Source organism: Ptychodera flava, assembly GCF_041260155.1.
Source record: "Ptychodera flava strain L36383 chromosome 3 unlocalized genomic scaffold, AS_Pfla_20210202 Scaffold_27__1_contigs__length_13241970_pilon, whole genome shotgun sequence".
NCBI classification, from domain to species: domain Eukaryota; kingdom Metazoa; phylum Hemichordata; class Enteropneusta; family Ptychoderidae; genus Ptychodera; species Ptychodera flava.
In genome coordinates this window covers 1,033,087-1,060,283 of record NW_027248281.1, presented here as the reverse complement: position 1 = coordinate 1,060,283, position 27,197 = coordinate 1,033,087, and the positions used below count along the sequence as shown (strand labels likewise).

Sequence of the window (27,197 nt, the reverse complement as noted above, 5' to 3'; positions counted from 1 at the left end):
AGCCAGTGGCGTCGGCTTTGCGTATGCCAAGGATGTCCAGCAGCAGTGCAGTGAGCAGTGAATAAGTGTGAGAAGTTTGATCTCTCCCCCTCCCTCCCTCCCCAATCTGTTCGGTATGTTAACGTTAGCCTAGCGCCGCCAGCGGTAGAAATTGGGCAGGGAGCAGGGAGCCAGACAAGAAATTCACGTACCAAATCTCGCGCGATCTTCTTGACATTACATGCGTACGGTCAGATATATACAAAATGGCTGCTTCGGTGTTCCTACGTTCATCTCGAGGTAAGTTTTAACTCTTTGCAAAAGTCTCATCCGAAAACAAACCATAGCCAAGTTCAATATACAATGATTTAATTATTGGAACGGAGTATAACATTTGCATTGTCGTCGTGAGCTTTACTTGACAAAATACTGAGTACTTTCTCGACCTTGTTTGACCTTAGTTTAGATTGCGTGACAGTGCAGTGTCGCTCGGTACACGTAGTTCGCGTTGTCCACGGGTAGAGGCGTTATGTCTTATTTCCTGAATCTGTACACGATACATCTGAGACGAATGATTTATTTTTAAATCTATAACACAGTAATAATTTGTATATTTTATTCACTTTACGGAGTGAGGACATAACTGAAATGCAAATTCATCTCTGTCTCATCAGCTTTCCTGTTGGGACCGAGGGCCGTGACCCAGGCCTTTATCAAACCGAAGAACACATTAGGTCATCCAGCTATTGGCACAACATTGCATACAAATGCGAATCATCAACAACAAGGTTTGAAATTATTTACATGATGTCACTTAATTAATAAGTTCTGCAACACATTGACATCATGAACACATGGACTATATAGCTGCAAAATTGTAGCTCTACGGTGAGGCGGTCGGTGAGTTTTGGTTTTTGCGACGTCGCTCACCAGTAGAGCTACAATGCCGAAGGCCCTGTAGCATACAAAATAAGCGCGCCACAAATGGCGCGGCATTTTCATGTAAAATCCCGCATATTAACTGCATTTGGTTCGTACCGATTTATCACTACTGAAGACTAAACACTATACTACACTAACCTTGTCGTTTATGGGGTTTGGTATTAGCGCGAACACGTCGATCGCGTTGCACGTGACCATTTTGTCCACCGAAGAACGTCCCCGGATCATATGTCCCGGGGACATTCACGAGATTTCGCGAGAACTGTATTCGGCGCAATGTCCCTGGATCATTCACAGAAGAAAGTCCCTGGATCATTTTAAGTGGTAAATGTCCAAGGATCATTTGTATTGGTAAATGTAATGTCCCTGGATCATTTGTATTGGTAAATGTCTACTGCAATGTCCCAAGATCATTCACAGAAGAATGTCCCTGGATCATTTTAAGTGGTAAATGTCCTAGGATCATTTGTATTCGTAAATGTAATGTCCCTGAATCATTTGTAGTGCTAAATGTCCCTGGATCACTTGAAGTGATATGTCCCCGGATCATTTGTATTGGTAAATGTCCCTGGATCATTTGTATTGGTAGATGTCCCTGGATCATTTGTAGTGCTAAATGTCCCTGGATCACTTGTAGTGCTAAATGTCCCTGGATCATTTGTTGTGCTAAATGTCCCTGGATCATTTGTTGTCCTAAATGTCCCTGGATCATTTGTAGTGGTAAATGTCCCTGGATCATTTGTAGTGCTAAATGTCCCAAGATCATTTGTAGTGCTAAATGTCCCTGGATCATTTGTTGTGCTAAATGTCCCTGGATCATTTGTATTGCAGGGGTTTCACTAAGTTTTAAAACAGGGGGCCAAATGAAAATTACAGGCGGCCAAGCCGTACCAACGTTCAAGCATGAGGATGTTTGGATATGGCGCGGCAGCCCCCCCCCCCCCCCCCCCCCCCCCCCCGACACGGTTCCAAATTAGCTATAATAGCTCGACAAAACGGTACATCAATCACACATGATAAATTTTCCTACTTCCTGCATTACCGTGTACGGTGTATGAAACCACAAACAACTGTGCTACAGCACGGTCTCTCCGGACCGTTTTTACAGTCTACCACTCAACGTCACAGTCTGCTAAAGTTTACACCTTCAATTTATTCTGTTTTGATATTTATATGCCCACAGAGTTGAAGCAAGTCAAACGTTTGGCTCTCAGTCATTAAAATCAAAGAACGAACGCGAACGTTGACTACATTGACAAGCAAGCCGTTGTTTTTTTACACAATCTGCGGCCACGGATAGCTGTGGGCGATTGCTGATGCATTCAGAAGAAACCTTTCCTCAGAGATATTCATAAAATGCCACATAAGTATCAAAATGATCTGAGAAATTGCCATCCCCTGTACCCTTCTTAATCAACCAACCCGTCTAACTGATTCCATTTCGACCGAACTGAGTAACTTCAACTACGTATGGCCGACATTATGTTGCGTTACTGCACATGCTCGATGACCCCTAACCTCCAACCACCCTGTGTATGTACGTTGTACAGACGGGTTCCGTGCTGTATAGCTGTACCAGTATCGCACGATACACGAATGCGAACCAACGACCACAAACTTTTCACTGAAAACCTCGCAAAAGCGTTGAAAACAAGTTATTCAGCATGAAGGATACAGATCATTGTAAACTTTTACCGATATGCTGTATTTGTTACCAGCTATTCATTCCTGTAAGCGGCACAACAATTACATGATTTTCAGGTAATTACAGGCGGCCGTGATCGCCTTACAGCCGGCCATATGGCCGGTGGCCGGCTTTTAACGAAACCCCTGTATTGGTAAATGTCCCTGGATCATTTGTAGTGGTAAATGTCCCTGGATCATTTGTTGTGCGAAATGTCCCTGGATCATTTGTAGTGGTAAACGTCCCTTGATCATTTGTAGTGCGAAATGTCCCTGGATCATTTGTAATGCTAAATGTCCCTGGATCATTTGTAGTGGTAAATGTCCCAGGATCATTTGTAGTGGTAAATGTCCCTGGATCATTCACAGCACACACCTTACAGTTACACGCGCACCATAAATCAAACATGGCTGTCCGCATGCGCCGAATACAGTTCTCGCGAAATCTCTTGAATGTCCCCGGGACATACATGTATGATCCGGGGACGTTCTTCGGTGGACAAAATAGTCGCATGCCGATCGCGTTCCATAAACATTGAGCGTGTTTCTGGGAGCCGCCATTACCGGAAGTTGGTAATGGCGGCTCCAAGAAATGATTTTGGAACGCGATCGACGTATTTGAACAAATACCAAACCCCATAAACGACAAGGTTAGAGCAGTCTACTGTTTAGTCTTCAGTAGTGATAAATCGGTGTGACCAAATGCAGTAAATGTATGGGATTTTACATCAAAATGCCGTGCCATGTGCAGCGTGCTTATTTTGTATGCTACAGGGCCTTCGGCATTGTAGCTCTACTGGTGAGCGATGTCGCAAAAACCAAAACTCACCGACCGCCTCACCGTAGAGCTACAATTTTGCAGCTACATGGACTAGAACTAGTCTACGGCAACAGTCTATGGGAGTATGGCCTTCTTGAAGTACTTGGCTACCTCTGTGCCTATTAGCATTGCATGAGAAGTGGTGTTGTATAAATTTTATATACACGATGCTTCGCAATATCCTGCTGAAGGAAATAGCTCCTGATCATGTAGTACCAGTGTTTGTGTAAGGGATAGTTTCCCTATGGTTCCAAAATCTTCTAGCAAATTTGGTCTAGTAGAAGCCCTGAAATATTATTTGCCAAACCAGACATTCAATTAGCCAAACGTATACCACTCATCACAAATGATGTCATTTTTAGCTCACATTTGGTTATACCAATGTGAGATTATCATATAAGCTGAAGTCGGTGGCGTCTGTATGTATGTATGTGTATGTATGTTATGTATGTACGTATAGTATGTCCGTCAACTTCAAAAACTCACGAACCGCTACTCTTTTTAGCGCGGTATTTAGTCTGTGGATGCATCCTGGGCTGTAGATGGGATTTTGTTCAAATGAAGTTTGCAGTGCCCAAATTATGCAAATGAGCTTAAAAAATGTGAAAATGGTCAAAAATCAATAACTCAAGAACTGCTGGTTTGATTGCTTTGAAAATTACTATGCAAGTACCTTAGGTAGACCTTATACAGTTTTATGAATATCGCGAAGATATCTTGAATTTTGTATTTTTGCTGAATTTTTATCTACTATAGACTATACTCTATAGAAGCTATTGGGATGGGTATCCGTCCAGCATTGGTCATCAGTCTGTATGTATGTATGTATGTATATGTATGTATGTCCGTTTGTGAGGTGTCTGTCCACTCAAATATCTTGAGAACCGCAGTACTTACTGATTTGATATTTGTTGTGTAGATGAAAAATATGATTTTGAGAAATCCTTTTTTTAAATTTTTTGATATTGTTGAAAATATGCAAATCAGTGCCAAAAAGGCATTTTGGGTAAAAAATCTTCTTCTTCATAACCGCTGGTCAGACAGCTTTGATATTTGGTATACAGGTTCCTAGGGATAACCCAACTTGGATTTATTCAAATTGTGATGAAATGTGCAAATCTGTATTTTTAAGGAATTTTTGTCATTTTTGTTCAAAAATTTATTTTTTCAAAACCGCTCGTCTGACAGCTTTGATATTTGGAATAGAGGTTCCTACAGATTAACTAAATGGTCAGAAATGTTAAAATTGTGGTCATTTATTATGTATTATTTTTAAATAATACTTTTATCTACTTTTACTTTATAATCAGTTTATTTTCAGTCGATTTTGCTAAAGCTACCGTCTGTGCATGCACACAATTGAAAGACAAAAATGAGAGAAATAGATGCCATCTTGTTTCTCGGACTAGTCCTATTTTTTATGTTGTAAATGTTTCAGTGTGTATTTGAATATGTTTCATAAATGTATAGTTGACAGTGATGGTACTTTTTCCGACGTCATGTATTTTTTGGTTCGAAAGGTGCCTTCGATCAACTGAACAATGATGGCCTCTGTAGGCGATAATCAACGGATACCAGCGAATCTGTTATTGGCGGCAGATGTATCAGTCTTACTGAGGAAGGCAACCACTGGCCCGTAGTAGGTTAGGCTATGCTTAGTATGCGCATGCACATATAACAAGTTAGCCTTGGTTTGCAAGGAATAAGGATATAATACAGCTAGTTTTCAATCGGGTTCGAACCCACAACATATGGCATCAGTCGCCTAGCGGAGAGGCCACAGAGAGAACCGCTCGGCTAGATCTCCACTCCCAAAAAAGAGTGGTTCAATAGCCGATTAAGTTGTTACATTTTTCTGACTGAGACCGCTCCACACGTTGTAGAGTTTGTGACGCACTTACACACGCACGCTCACTATCACACATCGCACATACAAACTTTATCGAAGCGAAATAACGAATACATTAACTTTCACTGGGCGAACGATAACCTCGGGGACAATTCTGTCCACCAGCAGAGCTACCAACCCAGGGTAGAAATAGGTATCCCAAACGCATAGTGGATAGAGGTGTACAATGTAGCCATTGAAGAAAAAATAAAAAATGTCAGATTTTAAACTCTAACAACTTATTTATATTTTTTTATATTTTCTACAAAATTAGTTTCATATGAAAGACAATTATCTCAGCTTTCTGTTGATATGAGTGGTTATTATGTTAACGAAATGAAAATTCAAGAAAAATTAACTTCAATCCACGTGATCACGCACGTACGCGTGCGGGACGGCAAACTGAACGCACTCTACAAAATCACGGATTGCAACGATGTTCTGTATCTCCCTTCGCGCTCGGTGTTGGATTGGCAAATAGCGTTGTCAATACGATTACCATGTTCACAGAATTCAGAGCTGCCGATTCGTGTGTTTTTTTCCTTTCAACACTGACGATTTCATGGCTAAAAATCGATTCAAAAATTTCAAAGTGTTCGCAAATCGTCCACAATTTACTATATCCGAGGGAAAAAATATATTTAAAAAGCTCATGAAGTGATCTTTTCGATTATGAACTTCGTTTTTTACAAACTACGATCAACACGCAGCGCCGTTGCCGAATAAGGTGCTATGTATGTGAGACTATTTGAGTCAAAGATGGCGGAAACCAGCAGCGGGGCGAGTGAACGCGATCGCCATTGCGAGTCACCGTCTAAAATGGGTCTGTTAACGACACTGTTTTCCGAAATAAGTGAGTATTTTACGAAATAAAGAGTTTCGAAGATATGTTATGGTATTTTTCTGTGATAATTTCTGATTTACGAGCGCTAATGTGAAACGATTTTTTACCTCCGTGAGATCTGTGTGTATGTTGTCATGCCGTCATGGATTAATTGGCTATGTTGTTGGCCGATCTGAGTTGAGCGGGCTCGAGTACCGGCGAGCATTGATACAATAGTAAGTTGAATATCATCCGGAAAAAAATTAGAAATGATGCCAAGACGTAGTGTGAGCTATCTTTAACTCTATTTATCGACTCTTTCTACAAATGCGTGATTTTCATCGGATATATGTTATCTGTGACATATCAAAGATGGCGTTCATCGGTCAACTTGACAACAGAATCACACGATGCGATGGCCCAAAAGTGCAATCATATTTTCACTGCCTTTTTTGAAGACATCGGTCAATATTTTGAGAATAGAGAAAACAATAATGAAAGCTTGGAAGTTTAAATTGATTTCCCCATGTTACAAATAATTAATTTTGAAAGTATAATTATTAAACTATTCGAGACATGGACATCCTGGACATACTTGTGAAAGATTATTACCAAATTAGATTAATTAAACATGCATTTGATATTTTAGAAACTGATATAAAATATGCATCCTGCAACCAGAACTCTTGTAATAGGATGACTGGAGTAGCTGTGTGCTCCCACTCCCACAACACTTCTTTGAAATTGGCCTCTGTATTGACAGTTTCTGTCTTGTTGAAATTTTATCAATACTTGGTACTTGGTCCTTTGGATTTATGGCATAGTTTTAATAATTTTTTTATTACATTTCAGCTGATGAGACAATGCTTAATCTTAGGACTGTTTTCCTAGCTAGGGGTAGAGGTAGGCGCCCAAAACTTCCAGATTTGCCGCTTACTAATCGGCTTCTTCTGCAAGTTTATGCCTTGATGACACAGTCTGGTTCATCTTGGGACAAAGCATGCACTTGGCTTGGAATGCTATTTCCAATGTACCCTCGTCATCGCTTTCAGTTACACATCAGGAATGCAGTAGATAGGGCAGTCAGTCTATCAGAAGAGTCTAGAGTGGAATTCTATGATCAGATAGCAATAGATGTCAACTACATAGGCAAGTTTTCAGCAAGCTTAGGGCTTCAACGAAGACATGTGCATGATTTTAGTGAATTACCATCATTAGCCAGGGAATGCCAAGTGACAAATGGATTAGTGCTAGAACTCTCAGAGTTTTTCCATGCTGAGAAGTTCACTGTTACCCACTTGATGCATTTTTTGCAAGCATTAGATCCTGAGTTGACAGTTCGTGACACTAAATCCCTTAAGAAAGAAATAGATAGAGTGCGAAAGAAGTTCCGCAAACTTAATAAGAATAAGTCGCGCAATAATAATGCAGGGGCCAGTTTCAAAGAGGAGATATTTCATGTAGATGGCAATCAGGCTGCTTCCACCTCATCACATCCTAAGAAAAAAATTAAGAAAGGTCCCACTTCAAGATCCAGTGCCAGGAGTGTTTTTACTTCAGAGGACAGTACTCTAGCTACTACTGAAATATTGAAAATAAAGATATCTGCTCTGGCAGAACTTGTTGCAGAAAAACAGAAAGACATGAACAGACTTTCAAAATGCATTGAAGAAAAGGACAAAGTAATTCAAAACTTAGAAACAAAACAATCAGTCTTGAAAGCAAGAATTGTTGAAAAGGATAAAATGCTGAGAGAGATGCAAGATCAGCTGAGACATGTAAAAGGTACAGCAGTCTATCAAAGAAGCATAAGAGTGTCAAAGAAGTTAGAAAGAAAAGAAAAGCAGATTAGAACACATATAGACACAAGTAACATTGACAGAGCAAAAATTGTGAATTTAAAGAGTCAAGTTCATGGTCTACAAACTCTAGTTAGTAAATATAAACTACTCAATCTAACAAATTCAGAGAAAGTGAAACAACTATCTGTTGAAGTAAAGAGCTTGAAAGCAGAGGTCCTTGACCTTCAGTGTGAATTGCATAGTCAAAGTAGTAGTTCTTGCACTTTCCAAACAAGGGAAGGGTCAAAAAATAAATTTACAGATGCGATAGAAATGTGTTCCATGGAATTAGCAGGTGAGTGTGAGGTGTCATCAAAAAATGTCAAAAAGGTTATAAAGTGTGTGAGTAAGTGGCTGCATGATGAAAACATAAATGATAAAGACCTTCCCAGTGCATCTACTGTACAGAATTTTGTAGACAGGGCACATATTTTGGCTAAGTACCAAGTTGCAGAGGAGGGTACTTTAACAGAGCGGTGGGACTTGCACAGTGATGGCACCTCACGTGATCAAAAAAAGATCATAGGAAAACAAATAACTCTTGAAAACAATCAAACAATGTCTCTTGGTTTTTCGCCTGTTGCAGTAGAGGATAGCTCAACATTATTGGATAACGTAATCTCCATGATTGACGAACTGAGTGATTTATACTCAGAGTGTGATAACGTTGAGCGTGAAACTATCTTCAAGACACTGCTTGGAAAAATGTTTGCTGTTATGGGTGACCGATCTAGCGTTAATAAATCCTTTAATAAGCTTTTAGCTGAATACAAAACTCAGTATTTTGGGACAGAAATGGACACCCACTTTTTATTCTGCAATGCCCATTTCCTTCTTGGTCTTAGCACAGCTGTTGAATCGAAATTGAAGGAAATTGAAAGAGACCTTGCATCAGAGCTTGGTCATGGTTTAGGTCGTGATGCCTCAACGAAATTCCAACGATTTAAATCTGCCTCTGGCTCTGCAACTTGTCGGTTTGTTAGGACTGGTTGTGATGTGCTTGGACCAAGAGGAGATGAGAAAAATGGCTGCAGAATAAAGTGGGTGTCCTTTCTGGATGAAAACTTGAAAAAGAAGTCATTCATAACCAGTTTCAGAATGAATCGCTTTAATAATTTCTTTCAAGGGGCTGGTAGTTTAGCCCACCATGCTGCTGATATATCAGACTTTCTCACAAATTATTTTGAGTCTTTGAATATGAAACTGGAAAGTGTGCTACTTGACTGTAATTGTCAACAGCTAATTTCATTGACAAGAGCCCTGGGGATCCTGTACTATAAGGTGACTGGTCCATTTTGGTCAATGCTACAAAGTGATGTTGAATATGTTGACCAGTATATCTACATTCAAGCAATGCTTGAAATGTTTCAAGAATGGGAAACAGATTCAACATCACTGATGGCAAGAGACCAAAATGGAGTGTTCAGTGACAGATACAATCCCCGTAAGGATGAAGTGTATGACAGTTTGTTCTCAGATGATTTGATTACTTCACCATTGACTAAAAGTACACTGGAAAAACTGATGACATCATTTATTGTAGTCACAAAACGACAACTCATAGATTTCCTCCCTGGGGGAAAGTACAGTTCGGAACCCACCCAGGAACTGAGAAATGCCATGAAACATTGTAGATTAACAAATCTAGTTAGCGAGTACGAGTTTGGTGACTTGGATTTTGGCATGTTCAAAAGACGGCATGCATCACTATTTTATCATTCAAGCATACAAATGTTGAAGACAAATCACACCATCTCAGAGTGGTTGTTTGCAAAAAGTTTCGATGAACAACAACATTTGTTAAAGTTTGCTCGCTCAAAAGCTGTGGCTATGCGCCAAAAGTATAAGATGATTGAAAAAAATGTGAAAATTAAAACACAAGAAAGATTAGAGGAGACTCGAAAAAAAAAGCAAGAGAAAGAAGCAGCAAAAGCAGCTGGTCTACAAAACATAACTGAAAGTGTATTTAGTCATGGTGGGCCGTGCAAGAATGCAAGTGATGTTGCCAGGGTTTTGTCAAGGGTCAAATCAAAAACACAACAAATCAGTGTTCTGAAAATGAAATTAGATACATTACGAAAGTGATGGGTAAGAAAGATGACAGGCTAATAATGGGAAGAAAGTCCTTTGATTGTCTCAAAACAGATTTTATTTCATATTTAAATTCCAATCCTTCTGCAGTTGCAGAATCTGGTTTAGTGCTACAGTCTGACAGTCGGCCTGAGAGTAGAAAACGAAAGCATGATCAGATTTCCAATTCAGATTCTGAATCGGAGCTTGCTTACTGTTCATCTGATGAGTTTTCTGATGATGAGGAAACTGAATGGAACTTTCAGTATGAATTTACACGTCAAGGTGTGCCTGTCGCAGTAGCTTATGATCAAGGATACTTTATTGGTGAAGTTGTTGAGGCCAAATCTGGAGAGGTAGCTACAGTCCAATTCATGACAGCTGGGTATAGAAATACCTTTAAGTGGCCTTCTGTTGTGGATATTGATGAGTATGTAGAATCAAAATTTGTTTTTCATGCAGAATTTAGTATTATTGCAAAAGGTAGATGTTGTGTAGTGCCAGAGTTAGATGTAATAGAAAAAAGGTACAGTTTGTACCAGAAGCTTTTCATGACTTGAGCAGCTATCTTTGAATCATCTCTTTACTTGATGAAAATGAATAACAGAAAATAAAAGCTGGTACTTACCTTACACATACCCTTTCTTTTTGCTTATTTTGCAATTTTTAATGTAGTCTTTGATATAAAGTCATTTTAAAGAATACTTCTGAAAATTTGTTGTCCAAAATTAGCTATTTTGACATAGTCATCACAATCTCGGAATTTCGGTCTTTTTAGCAGTTTAATCAAAAGTTGAGAACACATGGTAGCATATTTCAAACTAATATAGGTAAACTAACTAATTATTTACAAAGAACAAGCAAAATTAAATACACCCTGAAAGTTTCATGTAATTTGCATTAACGGTTTTGATTTTGTACAGGATTGAAATTGTGGAATTTTCGGTGATTTCGGCAAATTTTATCACTCTGTAAAATTGGCTAAATTTGCATTTTTAGGCCAATTTTTCTCCAAGTTACAGTTTTCTGAAGTACACAGAAAAAAATAGGCATTAAAAGGGCATCATTTAGTAACAGTACAAGTATTTTAAGACCCCTAACCTTGAAAGTTTTATTTTTTGAGCTTTGTGAAAATGCCCGGATGGCCATTTTGGATAATTTACGACCCCTGGAAAATGGGGTTTTCTCAAACTTTGTCAATGAATTGTGCTAAAACTCCACTTCTCATATGCTTTTTACCTTCCAAATGTCATTTTGTAGGTTGTTTCTCACTGGAAACTGGATAAATAAATTGCTTTAGGTAAATTTTTAAAATTCTAGGAAGCCTTGAAAATGCCATTTTTCAAAATTTTGACAAGGTCATTTATCCGAAAGGTCAAATGAAGGTCAAATCTCGCTTAATCTTTGGATAATTTTAAAAAATAGGGTATCATTTTTCATCAAATTTTATGTACTTTTCTGTGAAACTAACAAAAATATGTGATAACAAAGTCAAAAAATTTCCTTGGGATACCTACCCAGGGTAGAAAATACGGCTAGTTTTCAATCGGGTTCGAACCCACAACATACGGCATCAGTCGCCTAGTGGAGAGGCCACAGAGAGAACTGCTTGGCTAGATCTCCACTCCCAAAAAAGAGTATATATAAATATAAATTTTACTATAACCCAAACGGGATTCGAACCCCCACTCACTCACGGCAACATCGCCTAGCTGCTAGGCCTCACACAAAACCAGTCGGCCACTGCTTCCAACCCAAAAGAGTTGGTCACAGTAACCGACTGAGATGTTGCAATTCTGTGCGCGACCGAACAACACGGTGTGCGTGGAGCAGACGACACACAGACACAGTACACAGTACACACACATATAGTAATCGGAAAAGCACGAAGCTTTATACTGAGCTATCAGACAGCCTCGGGGACAAGTAAATATCCACCAGCAGGACAGTCCACTCAGGTTAAAGAAATATAAATTTTACTATAACCCAAACGGGATTCGAACCCCCACACACTCACGGCAACATCGCCTAGCTGCTAGGCCTCACACAAAACGGACGCCATTTTGTTTCTCAGTCTGGTGTGAGTTTTTATGATGTAAACTTTTTAGCGTGTATTTGATCAGGTAGCATTACTTTTTTGTACATTTTTACTCACTTTTATTTTATCCCCACTCTTGCAACCTTTTCTTTTTGTCAAGCCTTCTGTGGCTAATTTTTTAGTTGACATTTGCGACTGTATGTAGGATCTGCTTGTCCTATTGCTATAGAAGTTGATATGCATGTTGCTAAAGATGACCTCCAGTACCTAAGTTGCTTTTGTCATTCTTGTTTTTCTGGTTTAAAATATTTCTTGAATGGCCCAATTCAAACCAAATGTGAGCACACTGTCCTTGACGGTATTTTTTGTGATATAAATATGTGCCAGCCAAAGTGCGCCCGCAAAAATCGCATCCCCACACAAAGCTTACTTAGACTTAGAAGTCAAGGTTCTGTCAAATGTACGGACTGGTATGAGCTTGAATTTGTTCACATGATAAGTCATGTATGCATCAATTTATTCTGACCAAATGAGAGATTGCAGTCTAATTGAGGCTAATTTTCTTCATATCCCACAGTTGACACTGGTGGCAGTCATTTAGCATCCACTCATTGGAATGCAGAAAGAGTGTTGGCCACTGGACTTCTTTGTGCTTTTCCCATTGCGTTCATTACACAAGCACCAGCAATGGATTATGTACTTGCAGCTGCTGTCACACTTCATGGTCACTGGTAAGTGCTAGTGTTTATTTTGATTTGGCACTTTCTATCTCAGCTTATGCAAATGGATTCCCTTTTGCTCTGGCTGTGTGCTCAAAATGCAGCGCTACTTCCAACAGTAGACCATCAAAGTATCTTGTGCAATGTAACCAATTGAATCAAAATAAAAGTAAAACTGTAGCCCAACATATTGCCCTTCATGTGACAAATAAAGATACAGCCAATGAAAGTTCACATTATAATTTGTATGGTGTAAACCAGCAATGTAAACTGTCATAATACAAATGTAAAAATGGAAAGCAGCACCAACATGTAAATAACATAACTAACAAAGTATATGACCGTACTATAGAGCTTGGTGAGAGAGAGGGCACATAACTAGTTGGTGTTGTTTTATGTTGATGTACTGTCCTTCGACACAGCAATAACTTTTAGTTTTCTGTTGCTTATTTTGGGTAATTTCATCAGTTGTGCGTTGATTTTGACATCATTGTTGACTTTGATTGCTAAAGACAGCGTGTGCTTATATTTTGACCAATTTACTTGGAAGTACGCGCACTTCAGAATCACGGCATAATCCGACATGGCAATTTGGCATGATCATCATATCATACACGATCTGAGATTGCACTTACGCATGGTCATGATAACTAATGTTGTTTATTTCACTGTTGTTACCTATATTTCCACTAAAAGACCATTATTATTATTAATTATAAACTTTATTTCGGACTTAAAAGTCCATATAAATGTTGTGAAATGTTATTACAGACTCTTTGAAGAATTAATTGTTCTCTTGCATACTGGTTGAAACAAAAAACAATCAGTTAAACAAAAAGAAGCTTATTCCAAACCTTAACTATATCAGATTTGAAGTACAATAAGTCACATGTACGTACAATTGTATTACTGCTGTTCAAAAGTCGCTCTCTCAAACCATAAATCTGTTTACGCATTTGAGCGTCAAAGTTATTGATACTATTAGATACAAACATTGAACTCGCACTACTCCGTTTTCATAACCCAATAAGAGTCGTGCAGCTAAGTGATGTATCGTTGTATGCGTTGTATGCAACTTTCAATTTACGCATAACAGCCACAGAGTAATTACTCCAGAGTGGTCCTCCATATAGCTGGTAACAATACGCTTTAAATAGAACACACTTAACATGAAACGTACACTTGCAGAAATTTCTCATCAACATATTTGCTGAAATGTAAAGATATCTCATCTGTCGCTCGATGTCATCGTCATCTCTAAAGCGATCAGATAAGACAATACCAAGGTATTTTTTCTTAGAAACAACTTCTAATTTAACACCGTTGAGATACACAGAAGGAATTTTACACATCCTACTGTGATTAGGAAAAATACACATGCAGTTAGTCTTTTTGCTATTAAAAATGATGTCATGTATACCACCATAGCAAGTGCAAACATCTATCAATTTCTGTGTACCTTTTGCAGAAGGACTAATTAAGCAGATATCATCTGCATACAGTAAGTGATTTACAAAAACACCACCGATATTACAGCCTGTATTCGAATTTGTTAAGAGAATACTCAAGTCGTCCATATAAACATTAAAAAGCTTAGGTGACAGTATACCACCTTGCTTGACACCATTTGTCACAGTAAAGCTATTCGATGTGAGAGCACCCCAACGAATAGCAATAACTTGAGTTCTATACCAACAAACAAGGAATCTAACAATAAAAACAGGAATATTACGCTGAATTAACTTTTTGAAAAGTGTCCAATGGTTGACTCTGTCAAAGGCCTTAGAGGCATCCATGAAGGTAATAAATACATTGCTGCCATAACTTCTGTAAAAATGAATTATTTCCTTCAAAATAAAAACACACATATCAGTGGAGTGACCTGATTTGAAACCAAACTGGTAGTCTGTCGTCCCAAGATATGATTCAATATGACGCAATATAACTAACTCAAGAATTTTAGAAGTAACAGTACAGAGGGCAATAGGACGATAGTTGTTCTTGTCAGTTATGTCACCATTTTTATCTTTGGTGATTGGAACTAGAATAGTGTTCGAAAGTCTTTCGGGGCAAACTACATGAACTAACATGGCCGTAAAGCACATACTGAGCAGAGTTGAAACTTTACTGCTGGCATACATAAAGTGTTCGGATGAAAGAAAGTCAGAACCAGGACTTTTGTTAGCCTGGAGGTTGGCAATAGCATCACGAATATCACCAGGGAAGATAGTGAAATTATCTCCCAGAGTACAGTTGTCAATAGCATCATATACAAATTTCTTATCCTTAGTATTGTTTACAGAGTTATAAATGTCACAATAATGGTTACGCCACATTTCAACAATGTCTTCATCACCTGAGCAGCCATTAATATTATTTGGTCTGGACATGTGATTTTTCTTACTATTGACAGAATTCCAAAATTTCTTACAATTACCAGAGGAGAGATTAGTCGCCATGGCATCAGCTTTCATCTGTTCCTCATTACGGCGGCACAGCCGCAAAGCATACTTGAAGCGCGCATGTGTACGTCGTTTAAGGTCATACAATGGACCACTCCTAGGCTTCCCAGAATCACGCCAAAGCTTAAAAGAATCACGCGCAATAGAATGGACCTCTTTCACATGGTCATTCCATCCTATAATATTACAATCCTTACTGTGAGTTTTTGACATAATATGAGTGCCAGCAGCGAAAAGACTGTTGATAATATTGTCATAAAAACTACAAATACTCTTTGCGTGCATAGGATTTTTGCAATGGATATCTTTACAGCACAATGCCTCTGTAGGAATGGTGATATCAGATAGGAGCCTATCAGTAATATTAAAGTAAATATCACGCTGCTTTTTGCTGGTCCTAGCCCAATTCACCCGAGAATCTGCTTCGCTTTCATCACTATGGCTACTTTGACATGAGGGTAAGACGCCAATATCGCACACAAGACCAAGTGGAAGATGGTCAGATGATATCACATCATACATAATATCCATAGACTTGATACAGTTATGAGCAGTATACGAAGAAATACAGTGGTCTAACCAAGAGGTAGTACCATGGGCATCACTTACGTACGTGAATGAGTTTTCGGGTAGAAAAACCCTGTCAGAAATACAGTAGTTATATTCATCACAAAAACTTTGTAATAGCTTACCAAAAGATGAATTGGAATCAGCATTCCAGTCACCAATTATCATAGTACTATAATTGTCAGAAGACTGAACAATTGAGTGAACTTTTGCTAAACACTCTGCAAAAACATCATTATTTTCCCTACTACAAGTGGGCATGTAAACACAAAGAATTAACAATTTACTATTGACATTATCTATTTCAATACCAATTATTCTATTATCATGAAATGATCTTACTTTAACTACATGACCAATAGACTTACGCCATAAAATTGCAACGCCCCCAAACGGTCGACCAATGATGTTCTCACTTGTGCAGGGGACTCACCAAAGTAATCAAAGTCGTCATGGACGGAGGATAAAAAAGAAATGTCATCCTTAGTAAGCCAGTGTTCTTGTAATAGGCACATATCATGACATTCGCACAAATCTCTTACAGCTTGCAATGAATTCTTGATAGAACGACAGTTGTAGGATGCAATACGAAGTTCATCCATCTAGGATTTACGGGGTTGGTAGAATTTTCGAATTAGAACACCTTCCGGCCAAACATCAGGGTTCATCAATGACTCAAAATTATCCGGTCTCACAGCAATACAAAACGAAGCGTAGGAGTCATATTTCGTCTTAAGCTTATCACAGTCAATGGTATCAATACGCATGGTTTCTCGTATGTATCGCACAAGATACTCTGTATCAGTTTCTGGCCTCAATCTGCTCACAAAGACACGTTTTCTTTGTGTAGCGGCTGTTTGTAGTCCGGTGTGCTGGCGTTTGCCAAGTATAAACTTACTACGACCGCTGTCAGCTGGACGTATCAGCTCCTTGGTCGTAGTAGCAGGTGAGCGGCGGTCTCCAACACGATCATTAGTTAACTTGTCGTCCTTTTTCTGACTGTCGGCAACTGCATCAGCATAGCTTCTGTGTCTCCTTCTGTATCGCCCATAGTTAACAACTGTGAAGCCATCTGCATCATTATCTGGTATTTCGTTTTTACCAGTCTTTACACTATGACCACATGCAGATGGTACTTCTGCATTCACTTGCAAATCAGGTTCTTCATTAACACATACATTTGTGGACGTGGTGTTGACAAGTGGCTGAACACAGTCACGGACACTGACCGAATCATCAAGGTGTGATTTCGAATGTACAGACATGTCAGAGTCTTCACTGTGGTCAGATTTCGTTGATATTGCAACTGATTTCACAGTCATGTCCTTTTCAAGTGGCAGATCTAGTATTTTCTCTTTTATTTGTCGAATGTCCCCAGAAGTGGTCAAATAAAGTTTTGACATATTGTCAACTCCGTGTTTAAGGCTATCAATGTTGTATTTCATCTGGTTCATTTGTGACAGCAATGAAGACACATTGATATGGTTGAAGTTTACCGGGGGTAGCTTCTTCAAATCCTTCGCGACAAAGCATGGAATATTTTCAACTTCCATCTCATGGAGAAGAGTCAAAATATCCTGCACGTTCAACTGTGATTTGTTCACGCCCTTACGATGCTTAAATAGATGTGAGCCAGTCTCTCCACAAACGTCAAACAGTAGATGTTTCGCTGATTCGATTTCTTGGTCATTGAACGCATCCACACATATTTTCACAACAGCATCAAACGGCAAAATGTCCATTTGGTTGACAATAAAGCAGAGCAATTCATTAATGATTACATTACCGGAATAGTAATTCTTTTCGTTAGTACCATGTTGATAACTGGAACTCCGCAACACACGATGTCTGTCCGAGCCACTCGATAACAAAGGATCAGCACACGTTTCGTCGTCGCCATTGTTTGGTGACACCACCGCATCCAAGCATCGATCAACATGAAATCGTTTTTTGTTGCAAGCAGGACACAAATCTAAGTCACCGTTGCATATGGTTACTTCTTGGGTACTCCCACAATCTTCGCAGTGCCGCATGATGCTTACAATGTAGTATTGTCGAAACTATCGACAACAAAGTAACAGACTGCAGGAGCTGCATGTGAACACGTCCGTTCACGACACCAGCAAAGAAAGAATTTCCTCGTGGCTACTTGAAATCGTGCACTGGCATGCATGTAATTATCAACATCACTATGCTTGACTCTCATACTATGAGTTACATCAACTGTCACTGCATATTGCATATGTGTGCAACTGCAAGTCACTCCGTATCGTATCAAAAAAATGTAGTATTGCGACGTTTGAGCTGCCCGAAGCGAGAATTTACAGTTTACGAGAAAGTTATCTTACATGTAAAACTCAGTTCTACTGTGAACAAAATGCAAGCTATGTTGTATAACTATCGTGAATAGCAGCATAACATAAATATTTTGTACCTATCACTGTGTCAGAAGATCAGAAGGAAACAAACCAGTCAGAGAAACTGTGGTCAGGATGATGCTGTCCAATTTTAATATTTGTCTCTCGGCACACACCAGATACTTATGACTGTGAGACAACATTTCCATATCATAGTATATTCAGTTTTTATATTTAGTTTGCTTTTCACCATATTGTATGTCCTTCCCTGCACTACGTAATTAAAAATTAAATATTGTTTTTGCCTTATACATACTTGAGGGGTAAGCTTATTTAGTCTCATAAATTAAGATGCACTGTTGACCTACAGTGTCCAAACTTTTTTTCATTGAACATGTATTGGAGATAGGTGTACACTCCAAATACTAGGTACAAGTGGTGAGTGTAACAAGCAAATGTTTTTTAGTCAATGGCCCAAATTTATTTTCTATTTGATGGACAATAGATACATGTGTAATCAATGCTAACAATCCAGTTTAAGTAATTTGGTTTAGATTAGCCATTGTTCATTATATTACAATAGTTTGTTGCTAAATTTTCTCCCCTTCTGAGAAAAATAACCAACAATTCAGCAAAAATACAAAATTCAAGATATCCTCATGATATTCATATAACTGTATTAGCTTCACCTAAGGTACTTGCACACAAATTTTCAAAGCAATCAAAACAATGTTTCTTGGAGCTATTATTTCTTGACAATTTTCACATTTTAAGCTCATTTGCATGATTTTGGCAATGCAAACTTCATTTGAACAAAATCCCATCTATAGCCCAGCATGCATCCACACACGAAATACTAAAATGTGCAGCGGTTTGCGTGTTTTTGATGATGACGGACATTGATATACCAAATGTGAGCTAAAAAATTAATTTCTTTGAGAATAAACAGCACATTTCTGATCTCTCATCGTAAATGTTACAAAAATAATCTTCTTCATTAAAGGCATGTTGATATTTTGGTGGACTATCCCTAAAATGTTGACAAAATTGTTTTATGTGAGAAAAAACAAAAAACGGTGAACGTAGCAATGTCTGTTAAAACAAAATTTATTACAAATAATAAAAGTAAGCACTAAGTCAAGGCATAGAATACAAACCGTAAATTTTTTACAGGCTACTTATCTCAGCTGGACCGGTACACAGCTCCAGAGTTGAGTCAGATTCTGAGACAGAGTATTATAATTAGCAGTCCTTTGGTTTGCTTGCAGGCTTGAGGTTGCGCAAAGTCCAGAGTAAAAATTTAGTGTGGCAGTGAAGATCTTGAAAAGTCTTGAAATTAATACTGCTGGAGTTTCCAAAGTCTTGAAGTAACATGCAAGTGACGTGATACCAAATTTCTGACTGAAAAACTGCTGTTCCCTATTTATACTCAAGTGGTTATATAAGAGACTATAAGAATAATCTAGAATTTCTATTGATATGCTAATTACTGTTCCAAAAATATCTCCATTTGTGACTAATTGAATTTCTAGAAAGTTGTAAACATGACTAATTGACTTCAAGGTCATGAAGGACAGTGACCTTAACAATGTTCTAGATTAATTAAACTCAGGTCATGAGTGTTGAGGGAAAATGACCCACATAACAATTTTTATGAGGCATTTGGTCAAAAGCAGTATCAGTCAGTATTTCAGGGAAAGCATCAGAAATGAATGAGTGATATGTCACCATGATTTCACAACACCGGACACAAATAACGACTCTTAGTACGCAAGTACTATGTAGCCTTGGTACAAAGGTAAGCAATCAACACAGAATTCACAAGATAACCTTCTATTTATGTAATTTAATTTGTGTTTCCTCTCTTTATGATTTGTTTTTACAGGGGTCTACAACAGATTGTTACAGACTACATTCATGGTGATACCCTACCAAAAATGGCACACGCGTCACTCTATGGTTTATCCATTGCAGCATTTGCTGGTCTCTGTTACTTCAACTACAATGATGTTGGTATTGTCAAAGGATTTATTGAGTTGTGGAAATTGTAGATCACAGGACAGTGATACAACATCATTCATTTTCGTGTTATTGCTGTATTGTAAATTATGTTCTACATCAATTTTGCCGTTGACATAAAATCATGATAAATACTTGACAGAGAAATTGTAATTACAGTAAGAGCATTGTGTTTGTTTTTGCATAGATCTCGTCAATATTCATGCATTTGTATGAAATATTCGTGAACAAAACACTGTGTGCAAAATTATCCAACAACTATTTCTACTTTGTCAATCGTCATGTTGATGTTGTGTTGTTGCTCTATTACTGATGCTGTTCAGTCCAATTGGTAATGCATGGTAATATGTTTATCTTTAATAGTTTTCAAAACAAACATTTTTACTGTTTGAAAGTATGACCAAACATACGTCTGATCTAGAAAGACTTCTTTTAATAAACATTTAAAACTTTGTCAGTGTAGAAAATTAATAGTGGTCAAAAATCCCATCTTGCCATATTGTATCTTGTCTTCTATGATTTTAGATATCATTATTGACCAATTTCTCTTGCTGGATGTGAAAGATAGTATCCAATATCAATTTTCAAGTCAGATTAGGTTGAAACATCACTGTGAAACGTTTCAAGAAAATATGCCAGCATTACAGAATCTTAAATCCAGTGACAAATAGTGCCACAGCTGCATTTTTCTCAGCACAGTATTTGTATTTCATTTTGATTATTTTGGCATATGAATGGAAAAACCAAATGAAATGAACCAGCTTAGGTTGTCCTATGAGCTCCTAAGATAGAGCTTGTAAAAAATCGCTGCAGGTCAGTGCTTATACGGTAGCTTTATGTTCTTTTACAGTCTCGTCTTTCGATGGAATTGTTGTACTTGATTGTTAAAGTAAAGGAGGAACACTGTGAATTTCCAGTGCTCACAAAGTAACATAATGATTTCAGTATAACTGCAGTGTGAAAGTTAAAGCTTTTCAGAACAGAATCGTCCTGTTCAATTATCATTTTCATTTGGAATGTTATTTCTGTTTATAGTAAACCACAAATGTACTACACAATTCAAGAATATACCACAGTGTTATAGTCACTTATTCATTGTAAAGCTTGTGACTTTTCTATTTTTCATTGATCTTGGTACAAGTGCTTTGACACGTGCAAGGAACCCTACACCAGCATGTGTAAGCATATCTCTCTCACCACATTACTATATACAGTTACAGCAAAAGTATCATTATTTGTTGTCAGTTCCCATAGGGGGACCAGATATGAACTGAAAATGCTCTCGTGTTTCATTATATATTGCAATTTTGTAAATTTGAATCTTTGCCACATGTTTGCAACTCCATTGAAAGTGTTATGATCAAAATAATAAATAATATTCACCACAGATTAATTCTAAATCCAAGTATATATCCCCATCATAGTATCTTTGATGTACAAAGCAATTCGTCAGGAAAGTTAATTAAATGTGCAAATAAGGAATTGGCTAAAGTAAAAATGGTTAATGGCTTTCAATGTTGTATCATAGTATCTTTAATGTACTTAGCAAGTTTCATCAAATTTGGTCTAGTCAATAAAGATAAATATCCCTATTTAGGAAAGTTCATTAAATATCAAATTAGGAATTGGCTGAAGTAAAAAAGTTAAATGACTTTCAATAATGTTGCTTTATAGTATCTTCAATATATATAGCAAGATTCATCAACCTCAGTCAAGTCAATTCAGATATATATTCCTAATTAGTGAAGTTCATTAAATATGTAAATAAGGAATTGGCTGAAGTAAAACGGCTTTATTATTTTCAATAATGTTATATCATAGTGTATTCAATGTACATAGCGAGTTACATCAACTTTGGTCGAGTCAATTCAGATATATCTAAAAAGAAAGTTCATTAAATATGCAAATAAGGAATTGGCTGAAGTAAAAATGTTGAATGACTTTCAACAATGTTATATTATGTACATAGCAAGTTTCATCATTTTTGGTTAAAACACCTTCTAAAATAACCTTCTAGATTCTAAAGTAACAAATGATGTGTTCTTCCTCTACATTCTGATGTGATTTAGCTGAATTTTGTGAAATAGAAGTTTCCAAATCTCCAGTTTGGCTGAACTGTAATGACATGACAGAATAAAGGTTAAAAATTGCACAAAAATGATCATGTTTGGATGGTAATCAGCCAATACAGTATCTGGATGATTTAAATGAAATGGCCTAACTATAAAAGACTTACAAATTGCTCAGGTTGGCGGGAAAAAATAATAAAAATCCGACTATAATAATAATAATAATATTTATTTCTTTAAAGCGCACTACACATACGTCTCAGTGCGCTTTACACATTTAAAATTGATAAAATACCAGCGAAACGTGACAAACTTAAAATGTAAAAACAATCAAATTATGCTAAAAAATTATGCTAAAAACGTACATGGTTAAAAATAATGAAAAATTCTGCAGAGTAAAAAACAGTCAAAATACAAAAAAAATTATTAAAATTCTATAGAGTAAGTAGCAGAAAATGTTAAAATAAGATATAATAAAACAAGCATCAGCGGTTACAGTAAAATGGTGACCCTTCCAAAACATTAGTAATAGTGCTTTACAAATTGATGGGTCTTTAAAATGCGCTTAAAACAGTCAACGGAGCTAGCATTACGGATTTCTGGAGGCAATGAGTTCCACAGAGACGGTGTGCAGACAGAGAAAGCTCTCTGCCCATATGCTTTGTTGAACATTCCCTGCGGTGGCACTAAGCGTAACGAATCACTCGATCTGAGATCTCTGATGAACATTCCCCGCGGTGGCACTAAGCGTAACGAATCACTCGATCTGAGATCTCTGATGAACATTCCCCGCGGTGGCACTATGGCGTAACGAATCACTCGATCTGAGATCTCTGGCAGGGGTGTATATCTCGATCAGATCCAAGAGATAAAGTGGAGCAAAACGATGAACTATTTTAAAGGTTGTCAACAAGATTTTGAATTTAATTCTTGCTTCAGCCGGCAGCCAGTGTAGATCAATGAATACAGGTGTGATATTAACAAATTTTCGAGTACGCGAGACAAGGCGAGCTGCAGCATTCTGAAGTGATTGAAGGCGTCCGAGCTGAAATTTCCCAACACCATACAAAAGACTGTTGCAGTAATCCAGCTGAGAAGTGACAAATGCATTGGACCATCTTTTCTGTGGTGGGTTTGTCCAACAATTGACGGATCTTGCCAATTCTACGCAATGCATAAAATCCATGCTTACAGATGTGGCTGATATGGTCTGACATCTAGCCGTCATGGGTGAGTTTCACACAGAGATTGCGAACTGTAGCAGAAGGGACAATATCTGACTCGCCAATCCTTAGACTTGAGAGTATCACTGCATCGGATCTGAGACGAGACGAAAACTGAACAAAATAACAACATCAAATATCACTTCCACAAAAAACTTTTATTTTCAAAAGTTTAACCGACATTTCATGTGAAAAAGTACTTTACAATTGATTTTTATCCATTTCATTGTTTACTACACTGGAAATGCACATATACATGGAAGTTTCTGCCACCTTTCATGTTCAATTTTGAATTTCAGAAAATGAATGCAACAAATGTGAAAAGCTTGACAACTGCAAAACAGTCAATGCACTAATAGTTAAAACTTCAACTCAAGAATCAAACTCATATCAACAACTTTCTTTTCATTAAGTTGAGAGAAAACTTTATCAAAACTCATCTGAAACACCTCTCACCAACTGAGACAGGCAGATTACACGACCCACTGCCACCCATGGATTCAAGGTTACAGGTTTAACTGAGCAAGCATTGGCCCAATCAACCTTAACAAACTAGAAGAAAAAGCCATGGCAGGGAACATGAGATAAAACTACAATTTGATTTCTATCGAATATGAAACTGATATTCAGTCAGTCTTAGAAATTTCTGATCCCTTTTGTGAAACTGGGCAAATGGTGACTGCAAACAAGTATAACTTGCAGATCAAACTTTACCATGGAAAATACAAAATCATGGCGATGAAAGATTGATTTTATGATTCTATGATTTTATTTGTATCTGACTAGAAACTGATGTTCAGTCTTAGAAATTCCCTATCCATTTTGGTTAACTAAGTGAATGATGATGAACTGATTTCATTCAATATTGGTACACAGATAAAGTACTATGGCATATATATATGCACATCAATTTATTTCACAAAACGATCCAATATGGCCACCAGGTGGCCATTTTGTTGAAACAGACTTTATTCAAACTTAGCACACAGACATTGTATTGTAGTGTGCATGTGCATGTCAATTAATGGTGCGAGTGAGGACTGTATCATCAGAGATGACTTTTTTAGCAAAATATGACTAATTAAATTGTTTCATCCAAATTAATTCAAAACATATAAAAATGAGCAGAAATTTCTAGGACTATTTTACTAATCCTCTATTTGGAGTAAATGCTTTCAACATCTTCACACATTTTAAGTAGTTTTGTGAACACATACAGAAAGTGAATCTTTCTATTATCATGATAGAAAACAGAAGTGACATGTAAATGCTGTCTGGCAATATGAGGTCAGTTCTGATTCTCATTTAGCGGGTCTACCACTTGATACACACAGCACTGATGAATGTCACAGTGATACACACAGCCCTGATGAGAGGCTCCTTGCCGTCAATGTCACAGTGATACACACAGCCCTGATGAGAGGCTCCTTGCAGTCAATGTCACAGTGATACACACAGCCCTGATGAGAGGCTCCTTGCAGTCAATGTCACAGTGATACACACAGCCCTGATGAGAGGCTCCTTGCAGTCAATGTCACAGTGATACACACAGCCCTGATGAGAGGCTCCTTGCAGTCAATGTCACAGTGATACACACAGCCCTGATGAGAGGCTCCTTGCAGTCAATGTCACAGTGATACACACAGCACTGATGAGAGGCTCCTTGCAGTCAATGTCACAGTGATACACACAGCACTGATGAGAGGCTCCTTGCAGTCATATGTCACAGTGATACACACAGCCCTGATGAGAGGCTCCTTGCAGTCAATGTCACAGTGATACACACAGCACTGATGAGAGGCTCCTTGCAGCCAATGTCACAGTGATACACACAGCCCTGATGAGAGGCTCCTTGCAGTCAATGTCACAGTGATACACACAGCCCTGATGAGAGGCTCCTTGCAGCCAATGTCACAGTGATACACACAGCCCTGATGAGAGGCTACTTGCAGTCAATGTCACAGTGATACACACAGCCCTGATGAGAGGCTCCTTGCAGTCAATGTCACAGTGATACACACAGCACTGATGAGAGGCTCCTTGCAGTCAATGTCACAGTGATACACACAGCCCTGATGAGAGGCTCCTTGCAGTCAATGTCACAGTGATACACACAGCCCTGATGAGAGGCTCCTTGCAGTCAATGTCACAGTGATACACACAGCCCTGATGAGAGGCTCCTTGCAGCCAATGTCACAGTGATACACACAGCACTTATGAGAGGCTCCTTGCAGTCAATGTCACAGTGATACACACAGCACTGATGAGAGGCTCCTTGCAGTCAATGTCACAGTGATACACACAGCCCTGATGAGAGGCTCCTTGCAGTCAATGTCACAGTGATACACACAGCCCTGATGAGAGGCTCCTTGCAGTCAATGTCACAGTGATACACACAGCACTGATGAGAGGCTCCTTGCAGTCAATGTCACAGTGATACACACAGCACTGATGAGAGGCTCCTTGCAGTCAATGTCACAGTGATACACACAGCCCTGATGAGAGGCTCCTTGCAGTCAATGTCACAGTGATACACACAGCCCTGATGAGAGGCTCCTTGCAGTCAATGTCACAGTGATACCTACATGTATAAGGTAAATACTCAGAAAAGCAGGTGTTGGAAATATTGACCAGCAGAGTTTGACGTCCCTTTAGAATTGGTGTTAAACATCAGCTGTTTCACATTTTGTGACAAAAACAACTTCATGCTTTTTTCCAGTGCCTTTACTGTTTTTACACCAGTAGCTGAGAAGTTAAAATAGAAAAGAACAGAAATTACTGCATGGATTTTATGATTGTATACAGTTGAGAAACAGAATTATTTAGAATTTAGTCATAGTTTTAATCAGTCTTTGTCATGGTAACTGAATGATCATGAATAGTATTTCTTTTGAAAATAGCTGGATAGTGCCCGATTTTTAGGATGTTTACAAAGACAGGTGTGAGGCCATGCAGAGATAGTACAGCATCCAATAAAACACCCAAGGTTGAACTCTGTACCCACTACTGATAATGGAGAATGAAATGTACCAAGTAATTTGGCTACAGATGCAAGTGTAAAACAAATAGGTCTTACCTTGGTCTGTCATTAGTACACTGGCAGATGATGAGGACAGCATTTCAGCAACAAGTGATGACAGATCATCACAAGTGAAGAGATCTGTCACTAAATTTGGATTACTAGCCTCCATGTACATGAAATATAGGAGTCAAATTACTTTTCTCCCTGTGAAGTTAAATTTTAAAATTAGGTAATACTAAACTCCTTTTTCTCAACAGTGCAAAAAGAGGAAAACACATTTAGGTGAACCCCATGGCGAGACAGCAAGTTTACTATACCAGTTGTAATTGCACTCATATTTATGGTCTATTTTGCTGTGCTTTCACTCATGTAGTCTTTCTATTCACTAATGCTCATGAACATACAGTCACCTAATACCATGGCAAACACTTGTGCACATACTGCTGCAATGGTACACTTGCACTCAGTTGCAATGAGCTGACAACATACTGTCTTCATCTGTATGAATTTAACCCTAGGCCTTACGTTGATTTTACCCTATCAATTTAATTATCAGCAACAAAATTAGTGAAAAAATAGAAAAAATGAATGAAGTACTCACCTCCAGATTTCAAGGGTGCAAACCTCCACAGTGCGCCATCCTGGTTAGGGACCGTTCAGTTTTTACGGCCGGGG

The 27,197-nt window shown here is 38.2% G+C and overlaps 1 protein-coding gene and 1 long non-coding RNA gene across 2 annotated transcripts; one reads left to right on the top strand and one right to left on the bottom strand.

The window, feature by feature from the left end:
* Positions 1–121: 121 nt before the first annotated feature.
* LOC139126328 (succinate dehydrogenase [ubiquinone] cytochrome b small subunit B, mitochondrial-like) lies at positions 122–21,310 on the top strand. The gene is made up of 4 exons (XM_070692403.1): positions 122–279; positions 654–767; positions 12,662–12,815; positions 20,075–21,310. The coding sequence occupies exons 1-4, from the start codon at positions 246–248 to the stop codon at positions 20,238–20,240; spliced, it is 468 nt and encodes a 155-aa protein (XP_070548504.1). The 5' UTR covers positions 122–245; the 3' UTR covers positions 20,241–21,310.
* On the bottom strand, positions 20,803–27,197 carry LOC139126329 (uncharacterized). The gene is made up of 3 exons (XR_011550533.1): positions 27,124–27,197; positions 26,577–26,726; positions 20,803–26,245 (listed from the first exon to the last, which is right to left on the bottom strand). It is a non-coding gene; the product is annotated as an uncharacterized lncRNA (long non-coding RNA).

Bases quoted from the DNA above. Each gene is read 5' to 3' on its own strand.
- LOC139126328 (XM_070692403.1), top strand. From the start codon at position 246: ATGGCTGCTTCGGTGTTCCTACGTTCATCTCGAG. The intron at 280-653 runs GTAAGTTTTAAC...CTGTCTCATCAG, and splicing joins GTTCCTACGTTCATCTCGAG to CTTTCCTGTTGGGACCGAGG. The intron at 12,816-20,074 runs GTAAGTGCTAGT...TTGTTTTTACAG, and splicing joins GTCACACTTCATGGTCACTG to GGGTCTACAACAGATTGTTA.